This window comes from Oncorhynchus nerka, linkage group LG7, assembly GCF_034236695.1.
Source record: "Oncorhynchus nerka isolate Pitt River linkage group LG7, Oner_Uvic_2.0, whole genome shotgun sequence".
In the NCBI taxonomy this organism is placed as follows: Eukaryota; Metazoa; Chordata; class Actinopteri; order Salmoniformes; family Salmonidae; genus Oncorhynchus; species Oncorhynchus nerka.
The window spans coordinates 91,524,870-91,537,382 of record NC_088402.1 but is presented as its reverse complement, the minus strand read 5'-3'; the positions used below and the strand labels follow the sequence as shown (position 1 = coordinate 91,537,382).

Genomic DNA, 12,513 nt, shown 5'->3' with positions numbered 1-12,513 from the left:
AGCAGAGAACAAACTGACTTTACATGTTCTATTTGAACAAATCAAAGGCTTTTTCACACTCTTTAAGTAGGAAAACTAGCTCAATGTGATCACATTCAATCACCGTTATGCATACCTCTCCCCCTCCCCTCTCCTCTCCTCTCCTCTCCTCTCCTCTCCTCTCCTCTCCTCTCCTCTCCCCTCTCTTCTCCTCCCCTCTCTCCTCTTCTCCAGGTACACTAAGATGAAGACAGCCACCAACATCTACATATTTAACCTGGCTCTGGCTGACTCCCTGGTCCTCGCTACCTTACCCTTCCAGGGAACCGACCTGTTCCTGGGCTTCTGGCCGTTCGGCAACGCCCTCTGCAAGGCCGTGGTCTCCATCGACTACTACAACATGTTCACCAGCACCTTTACTCTGACCGTGATGAGCATGGATCGCTACGTGGCCGTGTGCCATCCGGTCAAGGCCCTGGACATGAGGACGCCCCACAAGGCCAAAGTGGTCAACATCTGTGTGTGGGTCCTGGCGTCGGCGATAGGGGTACCGGCCATGGTGTTGGGAGATGTGGAGGTTGAACATAACAGTAGGTTATTGTCTGTCTCTGTCTGTCTGTCTGTCTGTCTGTCTATCTGTCTGTCTGTCTGTCTGTCTGTCTGTCTAGGTGAACCAACAGAAAGTAGTTTGGTTCATTATCAAGTCTGATTTATCTGTTCTACTGTCAGATTGACCTCTAAATTAATCTATTCAGATATTCTCAGCCCTCCCTCCCTCCCTCGTCTTGCTCTCCCTACCTCCCTCCCTCCCTACCTTCCTCCTTCCCTCCCTCCCTCGTCTTGCTCTCCCTACCTTCCTCCTTCCCTCCCTCCCTTCCTTCCGCCCTCCCTCCCTCCCTCCCTCCCTCCCTCCCTCCATTTCTGAGTAGATCATCTACTGTACATCATTATACTGCAGTCTGGTTCCTCCTGGGTCAGCTAGAGGGAGTATCATGTGGTCTGGTTCCTCCTGGGTCAGCTAGAGGGAGTATCATGTGGTCTGGTTCCTCCTGGGTCAGCTAGAGGGAGTATCATGCAGTCTGGTTCCTCCTGGGTCAGCTAGAGGGAGTATCATGTGGTCTGGTTCCTCCTGGGTCAGCTAGAGGGAGTATCATGCGGTCTGGTTCCTCCTGGGTCAGCTAGAGGGAGTATCATGCGGTCTGGTTCCTCCTGGGTCAGCTAGAGGGAGTATCATGTGGTCTGGTTCCTCCTGGGTCAGCTAGAGGGAGTATCATGCAGTCTGGTTCCTCCTGGGTCAGCTAGAGGGAGTATCATGTGGTCTGGTTCCTCCTGGGTCAGCTAGAGGGAGTATCATGTGGTCTGGTTCCTCCTGGGTAAGCTAGAGGGAGTATCATGCGGTCTGGTTCCTCCTGGGTCAGCTAGAGGGAGTATCATGTGGTCTGGTTCCTCCTGGGTCAGCTAGAGGGAGTATCATGTGGTCTGGTTCCTCCTGGGTCAGCTAGAGGGAGTATCATGCAGTCTGGTTCCTCCTGGGTCAGCTAGAGGGAGTATCATGTGGTCTGGTTCCTCCTGGGTCAGCTAGAGGGAGTATCATGTGGTCTGGTTCCTCCTGGGTCAGCTAGAGGGAGTATCATGTGGTCTGGTTCCTCCTGGGTCAGCTAGAGGGAGTATCATGCAGTCTGGTTCCTCCTGGGTCAGCTAGAGGGAGTATCATGTGGTCTGGTTCCTCCTGGGTCAGCTAGAGGGAGTATCATGCAGTCTGGTTTCTCCTGGGTCAGCTAGAGGGAGTATCATGTGGTCTGGTTCCTCCTGGGTCAGCTAGAGGGAGTATCATGTGGTCTGGTTCCTCCTGGGTCAGCTAGAGGGAGTATCATGTGGTCTGGGTCAGCTAGAGGGAGTATCATGTGGTCTGGTTCCTCCTGGGTCAGCTAGAGGGAGTATCATGTGGTCTGGTTCCTCCTGGGTCAGCTAGAGGGAGTATCATGTGGTCTGGTTCCTCCTGGGTCAGCTAGAGGGAGTATCATGCAGTCTGGTTCCTCCTGGGTCAGCTAGAGCGAGTATCGTGTGGTCTGGTTCCTCCTGGGTCAGCTAGAGCGAGTATCATGTGGTCTGGGTCAGCTAGAGGGAGTATCATGTGCTCTGGTTCCTCCTAGGTCAGCTAGAGGGAGTATCATGTGGTCTGGTTCCTCCTAGGTCAGCTAGAGGGAGTATCATGTGGTCTGGATACTAGGGGGAGTGTCATGTGGTCTGGTTACTAGGGGGAGTGTCATGTGGTCTGGTTACTAGGGGGAGTGTCTTGTGGTCTGGTTACTTAGTGGAGTGTCATGTGGTCTGGTTACTAGGGGGAGTGTTGTGTGGTCTGGTTTCTAGGGGGAGTGTCATGTGGTTTAGTTACTAGGGGAGTGTCGTGTGGTCTGCTTTCTATGGGGAGTGTCATGTGGTCTGGTTACTAGGGGGAGTGTCGTGTGGTCTGGTTTCTAGGGGGAGTGTCATGTGGTTTGGTTACTAGGGGGAGTGTCATGTGGTCTGGTTTCTAGGGGGAGTGTCGTGTGGTCTGGTTACTAGGGGGAGTGTCGTGTGGTTTGGTTTCTAGGGGGAGTGTCATGTGGTTTGGTTTCTAGGGGGAGTGTCATGTGGTTTGGTTTCTAGGGGGAGTGTCATGTGGTTTGGTTACTAGGGGGAATGTAATGCAATGTGTGTGATATGACCAGGGGCATCCAATCACAGACCTTTTCACTGTTACTGCTATCTCCACACACACACACACAGGAGGAGAGGCTTTAAAAAGGGACAAGGCCACACTGACCAAAGTAATGCCTCTGAACAAACGACCTGTGTGTGTGTGTGTGTGTGTGTGTGTGTGTGTGTGTGTGTGTGTGTGTGTGTGTGTGTGTGTGTGTGTGTGTGTGTGTGTGTGTGTGTGTGTGTGTGTGTGTGTGTGTGTGTGTGTGTGTGTGTGGAGATAGCAGTAACAGTGAAAAGGTCACTACAGCTACAGACTGTGATAAAGTCCTTACCATTAGGTCAGCGGGGTAGAGACTGTTTACAGTCTAGTTCAGTGCAACAACACCAGGACACGTGAATAGAATCACCATCTGTTCTCCTCCACTTCAAAAGCCACTAAAGGATGTCGTTAACAGTTTGTCACTCTGTGCGTCTGAAATAGACCTGGAGCTCAAGTAGAAAACCCAACGTCTGTCTCATTATGTTTAACCTCATCGGGCCCCGATGATAATCACTTAGATAATATCTGTGTGTTGTTGTTGTTGTTGTTGTTGTTGTTGTTGTTGTTGTTGTTGTTGTTGTTGTTGTTGTTGTTGTTGTTGTTGTTGTTGTTCACTACTTTCATTTATCTTCATGTCCGTTCCTGAGTTTTTGAGCCTTTTATTTTCAGGACAACCAGGTGAGGAACGGATGTAACTCAATTAGAAGCCCTGGAAAACCAATATCACGTTCCTGATACTATGTTCAAAACCTCAAACAGCAACACCTGTTCATCATGATTCATTCATTCATAATTGCACTCCAGGGTGAGGAATTTGAATGCTTTTAAAACAGTATTCACAGTTCACAGGATATTTAACAGATTCTATGTTATAATATATACATAATAGCACTGTTGCTCTGAATGCTAGAAGAGTTGTGAAGTTAGGTTCCTCATGGACAGAGGAGGAGCAGACAGGAGGCAGAGAATGAGAAGAAAGCAAATGGGAGGGAGGGAGGGAGGAAGGAAGGGAGGGAGGGAGGGAGGGAGGGAGGGAGGGAAATGGAGAGGCAGTAGTGAGAGAGGGGGAGAGAGAGAGAGAGAGAGGCACAGGGAGGCACAGAGAGAGAGAGAGAGGCACAGAGAGAGGCAGCACTGTAGTGCTGTAATGTGATATCTCTATAATCTGTAGACCCTGTAGACCCAGTACCTGCAGGGCTCATAGAGAACTCATTAATGATTCACAAGCATATTTTAAGACAATGAATTAAACATCAGACTGTTAGAAGTACCAGTTTGAGGAAGCATTGCTTCACAGCTATTTTCAGGTCTCTCCAGGCTCTTGCTGGGTCACTCAAGGGCATTCTTGTCCTGAAGCCACTCCTGCATTGTCTTGGCTGTGTGCTTAGGGTCTTTGTCCTTTTAGAAGGTGAATCTTCACCTCAGTCTGAGGTCCTGAGTGCTCTGGAGCTGGTTTTCATCAAGGATCTCTATGTACTTTGCTCTGTTTATCTTTCCCTCAATCCTGACTAGTCTCCCAGTCCCTGCCCCTGAAAAAAAATCCCCACAGCAGCTGATGCTACCACCACCATGCTTCACCGTAAGGATGGTGCCAGGTTCCCTCCAGAAGTGACGCTTGGCATTCAGACCAAACAGTTCAATCTTGGTTTCATCAGACCAGAAAATCTTGTTTGTCATGGTTTGAGAGTCTTTAGGTGCCTTTTGGCAAACTCCAAGCGGGCTGTCATGTGCCTTAAACTGAGAAGTGGCTTCCGTCTGGCCACTCTACCATAAAGGCCTGATTGGTGGAGTGCTGCAGAGATGGTTGTCCTTCTGGAAGGTTCTCCCATCTCCACAGAGGAACTCTAGAGTTCTGTCAGAGTGACCATTGGGTTCTTGGTCACCTCCCTGACCAAAGCTCTTCTCCCCGATCGCTCAGTTTGCCCGGGCGGCCAGCTCTAGGAAGAGTCTTAGTGGTTCCAAACTTCTTCCATCAAATCAAATCAAATCAAATCAATTTTTATTTGTCACATACACATGGTTAGCAGATGTTAATGCGAGTGTAGCGAAATGCTTGTGCTTCTAGTTCCGACAATGCAGTGATAACCAACAAGTAATCTAACTAACAATTCCAAAACTACTGTCTTATACACAGTGTAAGGGGATAAGGAATATGTACATAAGGATATATGAATGAGTGATGGTACAGAGCAGCATACAGTAGATGGTATCGAGTACAGTATATACATATGAGATGAGTATGTAGACAAAGTAAACAAAGTGGCATAGTTAAAGTGGCTAGTGACATAAGAATGCAGTCGATGATCTAGAGTACAGTATATACATATGCATATGAGATGAATAATGTAGGGTAAGTAACATTATATAAGGTAGCATTGTTTAAAGTGGCTAGTGATATATTTACATCATTTCCTGTTATAACCCCTCACACTAGACTACTGTTATAACCCCTCCATTTAAGAATGATGGAGGCCACTGTGTTCTTGGGGACCTTCAATGCTGCATAAATGTGTTGGTACCCTTCCCCAGATCTGTGCCTCGACACAATCCTGTCTCAGTGCTCTACAGACAGTTCCTTCGACCTCATGGCTTGGTTTTTGCTCTGACATGCACTGTCAACTGTGGAACCTTATTTCATCAGGTGTTTGTGCCTTTCCAAATCATGTCCAATGAATTGAATTTACCACAGGTGGACTCCAATCAAGTTGTTGAATCATCTCAAGGATGATCAATGAAAACAGGATGCACCTGAGCTCAATTTAGTCTCCTAGCAAAAGGGTCTGAATACTTATGTAAATAAGGTATTTCTGTTTATGCTTTGTCATTATTGTGTGTAGATTTCTGAGGGATGATCAACTATAAGTCTGTAATGTAAAATGTGGAAAAAGTCAACAGGTCTTGTGTGCTTTCCCGAAAACACTGTGTCTGTTTAGAGTGTAGAGGCGGCAGGGTAGCCTAGTGGTTAGAGTGTAGAGGTGGCAGGGTAGCCTAGTGGTTAGAGTGTAGAGGTGGCAGGGTAGCCTAGTGGTTAGAGTGTAGAGGTGACAGGGTAGCCTAGTGGTTAGAGTGTAGAGGTGGCAGGTAGCCTAGTGGTTAGAGTGTAGAGGCGGCAGGGTAGCCTAGTGGTTAGAGTGTAGAGGCGGCAGGGTAGCCTAGTGGTTAGAGTGTTGGACTAGTAACCGGAAGGTAGCAGTGTGAAAATGATCTCGTCCTCATCTAGCTAGCTAGCTACTGAAGCTAGCTATTCAGTATGATAAACACAGCCAGCCATGTGGACGATTGGGGGACACAGGGCAACAAAGTAGCAGTGTGAAAATGATCTCGTCCTCATCTAGCTAGCTAGCTACTGAAGCTAGCTATTCAGTATGATAAACACAGCCAGCCATGTGGACGATTGGGGGCCACAGGGCAACAAAGTAGCTGTGTGAAAATGATCTCGTCCTCATCTAGCTAGCTAGCTACTGAAGCTAGCTATTCAGTATGATAAACACAGCCAGCCATGTGGACGCTTGGGGGATACAGGGCAACAAAGTAGCAGTGTGAAAATGATCTCGTCCTCATCTAGCTAGCTAGCTACTGAAGCTAGCTATTCAGTATGATAAACACAGCCAGCCATGTGGACGATTGGGGGCCACAGGGCAACAAAGTAGCAGTGTGAAAATGATCTCGTCCTCATCTAGCTAGCTACTGAAGCTAGCTATTCAGTATGATAAACACAGCCAGCCATGTGGACGATTGGGGGGGACAGGGCAACAAAGTAGCAGTGTGAAAATGATCTCGTCCTCATCTAGCTAGCTAGCTACTGAAGCTAGCTATTCAGTATGATAAACACAGCCAGCCATGTGGACGATTGGGGGGGACAGGGCAACAAAGTAGCAGTGTGAAAATGATCTCGTCCAGCTAGCTAGCTACTGTAGCAAGTAAGGAAGGTATTTTAGGGACAAACAGACAGGCTTTGTACTGTACTGCAACAAGGCAAGGCTACAGGATGAACAGTAGGGGACAGAGAGCCCTGGGGGACTCCTTTTGTAACTGCAGCGGAGTCTGAGATGTGACCGTTGAGGTTAGTGAGGTGTAGGGTTGTACTGTTGTTTCCTACTGCTAGGCAGGAACAGGACGTCCCATTGATCCAGCTGTCAGGAGAGGCACTTTACTGGAATAGATGTGAGGATTAATCCCAAAATAGAACCCTATTCCTTTTGTAGTTCTCTACTTTTGACATAGGGCTCTGGTCAAAAGTAGTGCACTAAATAGGGACTAGGGTGCCATTTTGGGACAACGCTAGCGTGCTCATAATAATCCTAAAGGGTAAGAAGACATTTAGGTTCGAATGAGCTGTCAGAACTACAGAGTGGGAAGACATGTTTAATGTCATGTTGATTTGTCCCAAATGAAACCCTATTCCCTATTTAGTGCACTACTTTTGACAATGGCACTAAAGTAGTGCACATTATAGAGAATAGGGTTCAGTTTGGGATGCATCCTAGATAAAAGCTTTGAACTGGATTTGCGAACATCTTCATAATCACCCCAGAGAGAGAGAGAGAGAGAGAGAGAGAAAGAGAGAGAGAGAGAGAGAGAGAGAAAAAGAGAGAGAGAGAGAGTGAGAGAGAGAGAGAGAGAGAGAGAGAGAGAGAGAGAAGAGAGAGAGAGAGAGAGAGAGAGAGAGAGAGAGAGAGAGAAAGAGAGAGAGAGAGAATGTTTATTCTTCACATCAGTGACAAGTGGTTCTTTTAAAAAAAAATATATATATTAACTTAGAAATCGTCTTTTGAAGTTGATTTGATTCAGGCTCCCTTCAGGCTGCCATGTCAGGGTTCGCATTTTTATATATATATATATATATATATCCCCTGAACTGAATTGTGTTTTGTATTACAGAGCTATAGGGCTGTCAAGAGTTCTCAGCTGCTTGGGTTTAGAGGCAGTTTTAAAAGGCAGGCTGTCAGAAAAGTCAAAGCAAATGTCACAGTCAAAGTGATTATACCCTGAGGAAGGAAAAAGAAAATCAGAATTAAAAGGTTGTGGACAGTTCTTCAACCTCAAGGTGTTGAGTTTTGAGTGTATTTTGGATTGTGTTATGTAATTTATTCATATGTTGATTTGTTTATTTTGTGAGTGAAAAGACATCAACAACAGAAGAGAGTGTCTATTTGAGAGTCATTCCATCTGTCTACGGTCAACAACAGAAGAGAGTGTCTATTTGAGAGTCATTCCATCTGTCTACGGTCAACAACAGAAGAGAGTGTCAATCAACAGAAGAGAGTGTCTATTTGAGAGTCATTCCATCTGTCTACGGTCAACAACAGAAGAGTGTCTATTTGTCATTCCATTTGAGAGTCATTATATCTTATGTTGTCAACAACATAAGATATAATGACTCTCAAATAGACACTCTCTTCTGTTGTTGACCGTAGACTGTTGTTGACCGTAGACAGATGGAATGACTCTCAAATAGACACTCTCTTCTGTTGTTGACCGTGACAGATGGAATGACTCTCAAATAGAATGACACTCTCAAATAGACAGATGGAATGACTCTCTTCTGTTGTTGACCGTAGACAGATGGAATGACTCTCAAATAGACACTCTCTTCTGTTGTTGACCGTAGACAGATGGAATGACTCTCAAATAGACACTCTCTTCTGTTGTTGACCGTAGACAGATGGAATGACTCTCAAATAGACACTCTCTTCTGTTGTTGACCGTAGACAGATGGAATGACTCTCAAATAGACACTCTCTTCTGTTGTTGACCGTAGACAGATGGAATGACTCTCAAATAGACACTCTCTTCTGTTGTTGACCGTAGACAGATGGAATGACTCTCAAATAGACAGATCTCTTCTGTTGTTGACCGTAGACAGATGGAATGACTCTCAAATAGACACTCTCTTCTGTTGTTGACCGTAGACAGATGGAATGACTCTCAAATAGACACTCTCTTCTGTTGTTGACCGTAGACAGATGGAATGACTCTCAAATAGACACTCTCTTCTGTTGTTGAACGTGGACAGATACAATGAGGAATGCTTTTCCAACCGTTGCTGACAGGTGTATAAAGCAGCCATGCAATCTCCATAGACAAACACTGGTAGGAGAATGCCTTACTAAAGAGCTCATTGACTTTCAACGTGGTGTAACGGATGTGAAATAGCTAGCTAGTTAGCGGTGGTGCGCGCTAATAGTGTTTCAATCGGTGACGTCACTTGCTCTGAGACCTTGAAGTAGTGGTTCCCCCTTTTGTGGAGCGATGGGTAACGATGCTTCGAGGGGTGACTGTTGTTGATGTGTGCAGAGGGTCCCTGGTTCGCGCCCGGGTATGGGCGAGGGGACGGTCTAAAGTTATACTGTTACAGTGGCACGTTCATAGGATGACACCTTTCAAACAAGTCAGTTACCTGCTAGAGTTGCCCCAGGTCAACTGTAAGTGCTGTTATTGTGAAGTAGAAACGTCTAGGAGCAACAACGGCTCAGCGGTAAAGTGGTAGGCCACACAAGCTAAATCGAACGGGACCGCTGAGTGCTGAAGTGGTTAGTGCGTAAAAATCGTCTGTCCTCTGGAAGCAATGTCAGCACAAGAACTGTTCCTCGGGAGCTTCATGAAATGGGTTTCCATGGTGGAGCAGCCGCAAACAAGCCTAAGATCCCCGTGCGCAATGCCAAGCGTTGACTGTGGTGTAAAGCTCGCCGCCATTGGACTCTGGAGCAGTAGAAATATATTCTCTGGAGTGATGAATCACGCTTCACCATCTGGCAGTCCAATGGATGAATCACAGTTTGGCGGATGCTAATCCCTTGGTCCTATGTACTAATCCCTTGGTCCTATGTACTAATCCCTTGGTCCTATGTACTAAACCCTTGGTCCTATGTACTAAACCCTTGGTCCTATGTACTAAACCCTTGGTCCTATGTACTAATCCCTTGGTCCTATGTACTAAACCCTTGGTCCTATGTACTAAACCCTTGGTCCTATGTACTAAACCCTTGGTCCTATGTACTAATCCTTTGGTCCTATGTACTAAACCCTTGGTCCTATGTACTAAACCCTTGGTCCTATGTACTAAACCCTTGGTTCTATGTACTAATCCCTTGGTCCTATGTGGAAAACACTTGGTCCTATGTGCTAAACCCTTGGTCCTAGGTGTGTGTATAGGATGTGGGGTTGGGAGCCAAACACACATTTCTGTTGGACATTTGTAGATATTGGACAATGGTCTTCTTCTGTGTCCTGTCCCTGTAGGTGTGGTGTCCTAACCCCTACAGTAACCCTAACCTATGTCCTAACCCTTAACCCTCGTGTCCTAACCCCTACAGTAACGCTAACCTATGTCCTAACCCTTAACCCTTGTGTCCTAACCCCTACCCCTACAGTAACGCTAACCTATGTCCTAACCCTTAACCCTCGTGTCCTAACCCCTACCCCTACAGTAACGCTAACCTATGTCCTAACCCTTAACCCTTGTGTCCTAACCCCTACCCCTACAGTAACGCTAACCTATGTCCTAACCCTTAACCCTCGTGTCCTAACCCCTACCCCTACAGTAACGCTAACCTATGTCCTAACCCTTAACCCTCGTGTCCTAACCCTTGTGTCCTAACCCCTACCCTATGTCCTACCCTATGTCCTAACCCTTAACCCTTGTGCCCTAACCCCTAACATATGCCCTGTCCTCCTCCTAGGTGTAGAGTGTATCGTAGTCCTCCCAGACCCTCGTAGCTACTGGGACCCGGTGTTCGGCACCTGCGTTTTCCTCTTTTCCTTCCTCATCCCAGTGGCCATCATCAGTGTCTGCTACAGCCTGATGGTGAAGCGCCTTCGCAGCGTCCGCATCCTGTCCGGCTCCAAGGAGAAGGACCGCAACCTGCACCGCATCACTCGCATGGTCCTGGTCGTAGTGGCAGCCTTCGTGGTCTGTTGGACCCCAGTCCAGATCATGGCTCTGGCCCAGTCATTGGGCTTCAACCTGAGTAGCCTCCTCACCATGGCCCTGATGCACTTCTGTATCGCGCTGGGCTACGTCAACAGCAGTCTCAACCCAGTCCTCTACGCCTTCCTGGACGAGAACTTCAAGAGGTGCTTCAGGGAGTTCTGCCACCCGGGTCCGTTCCGCCTGGACAGCCGGCAGCAGTCGGGTCGGATGAGGAGCATCGCCCGCGAGGTGGCTTACAATTGCAAGACGGCGGATGGGAATACAAATCACGCATGACTAGGCGTGGAGCTGCCCTTGGTCTGCCAGGAACCCCAGAACAACCACCACCAAAGGACAGGGAACTCCAACATGGAGCTCACCCAGATCACTACCCTCTAGCAGGATGATGGCCCCCTGGGCTGGGGCCAAACGGGGAATGGCCAAGGAAGAGGACCGGAGGTGGCCCGAGGCAGGGGCACTGTCCGAATGGCCTGGTTGGGGCCAGATCTGGGCCGGAGCTGTTTGGAGGCCTAACAGCAGGGTTAGGTAGTCTAACGGACCTTCTACTAGGGACTAAGGGGCTTCTCTGTGTCTTTAGGGAACATGGATGTTATTAACATGTATGTCATGTTGTCTTTATTTAATTGGTTTAATCATTTTCAGGACGATTAAGTTCAGAGTTTAGGTCTATGTGCTTCATGGACAATTTACGCGAATGTCAACAGTTTTTGCTCACACTTATCTCAAACTCTGAGTCTGTTGATTGGTTGATTAATTATGTTGTCGTGGTCATTTTTTAAATGTTTGTTTTATAGATGCTTTTTTGTTTGTTTCTACGCTGTAGGTAATTACTTTAAGCGGATGTTATTAGTTTATTTCTGTTTTATTTTGTTTGAGAGAAACAATTTGTCTGATTCCATGGCCTTAAATACCAAACAAAGTCTGTATAAATACTATCCACTATCCTGGGATAAAGTGTGTCAGTTCCTGATGGTACTGTAACGTTCCTTGTTTGTTTGTACCACCTTGCAGGTGTTGTGTAGGAACGGACAACACATCACAACAGAGACTTGCTTGTTGAAGCCTTTATTATTCATTGTTACGATGAAATAATCGCAGATGATGATGCTCCGCGTTTTTCTGCTCGTCGTCCTGTAAAAATGAAGCAAATATATTTTGTACAATTATTTGTTTGAATCCAGGCTATATCACATCTGGCCGTGATTGGGAGTCCCATAGAACGGCGCACAATTGGCCCAGCGTTGTCCATGTTTGGACGGTGTAGGCCGTCATTGTAAATAAGAATTTGTTCATAACTGACTTGCCGAGTTAAATAAAAAAATATAAAAAAAATACTCTGGATACGTAACACGGTGTTACCCTGGATACGTAACACGGTGTTACCCTGGATACGTAACACGGTGTTACCCTGGATACGTAACACGGTGTTACCCTGGATACGTAACACGGTGTTACCCTGGATACGTAACACGGTGTTACCCTGGATACGTAACACGGTGTTACCCTGGATACGTAACACGGTGTTACCCTGGATACGTAACACGGTGTTACCCTGGATACGTAACTGGGTGTTACCCTGACGTAACACGGTGTTACCCTGGATACGTAACACGGTGTTACCCTGGATACGTAACACGGTGTTACCCTGGATACGGTAACACGTAACGGTGTTACCCTGGGTGTTACCCTGACGTAACACGGTGTTACCCTGGATACGTAACACGGTGTTACCCTGGATACGTAACACGGTGTTAACGAGGATACGTAACACGGTGTTACCCTGGATACGTAACACGGTGTTACCCTGGATACGTAACACGGTGTTACCCTGGATACATAACACGGTTTTCTTCTATATGCCTTCAGAAAGTATTCA

The 12,513-nt window shown here is 47.0% G+C and overlaps 1 protein-coding gene across 1 annotated transcript; it reads left to right on the top strand.

Annotated features, from left to right (window-relative positions):
• The first annotated feature begins 214 nt into the window (after positions 1–214).
• On the top strand, positions 215–12,067 carry LOC115120557 (nociceptin receptor-like). The gene is made up of 2 exons (XM_029649520.2): positions 215–569; positions 10,387–12,067. Exons 1-2 carry the CDS (start codon positions 224–226, stop codon positions 10,911–10,913), a joined length of 873 nt encoding a protein of 290 aa, XP_029505380.1. The 5' UTR covers positions 215–223; the 3' UTR covers positions 10,914–12,067.
• The last annotated feature ends 446 nt before the right edge of the window (positions 12,068–12,513 follow it).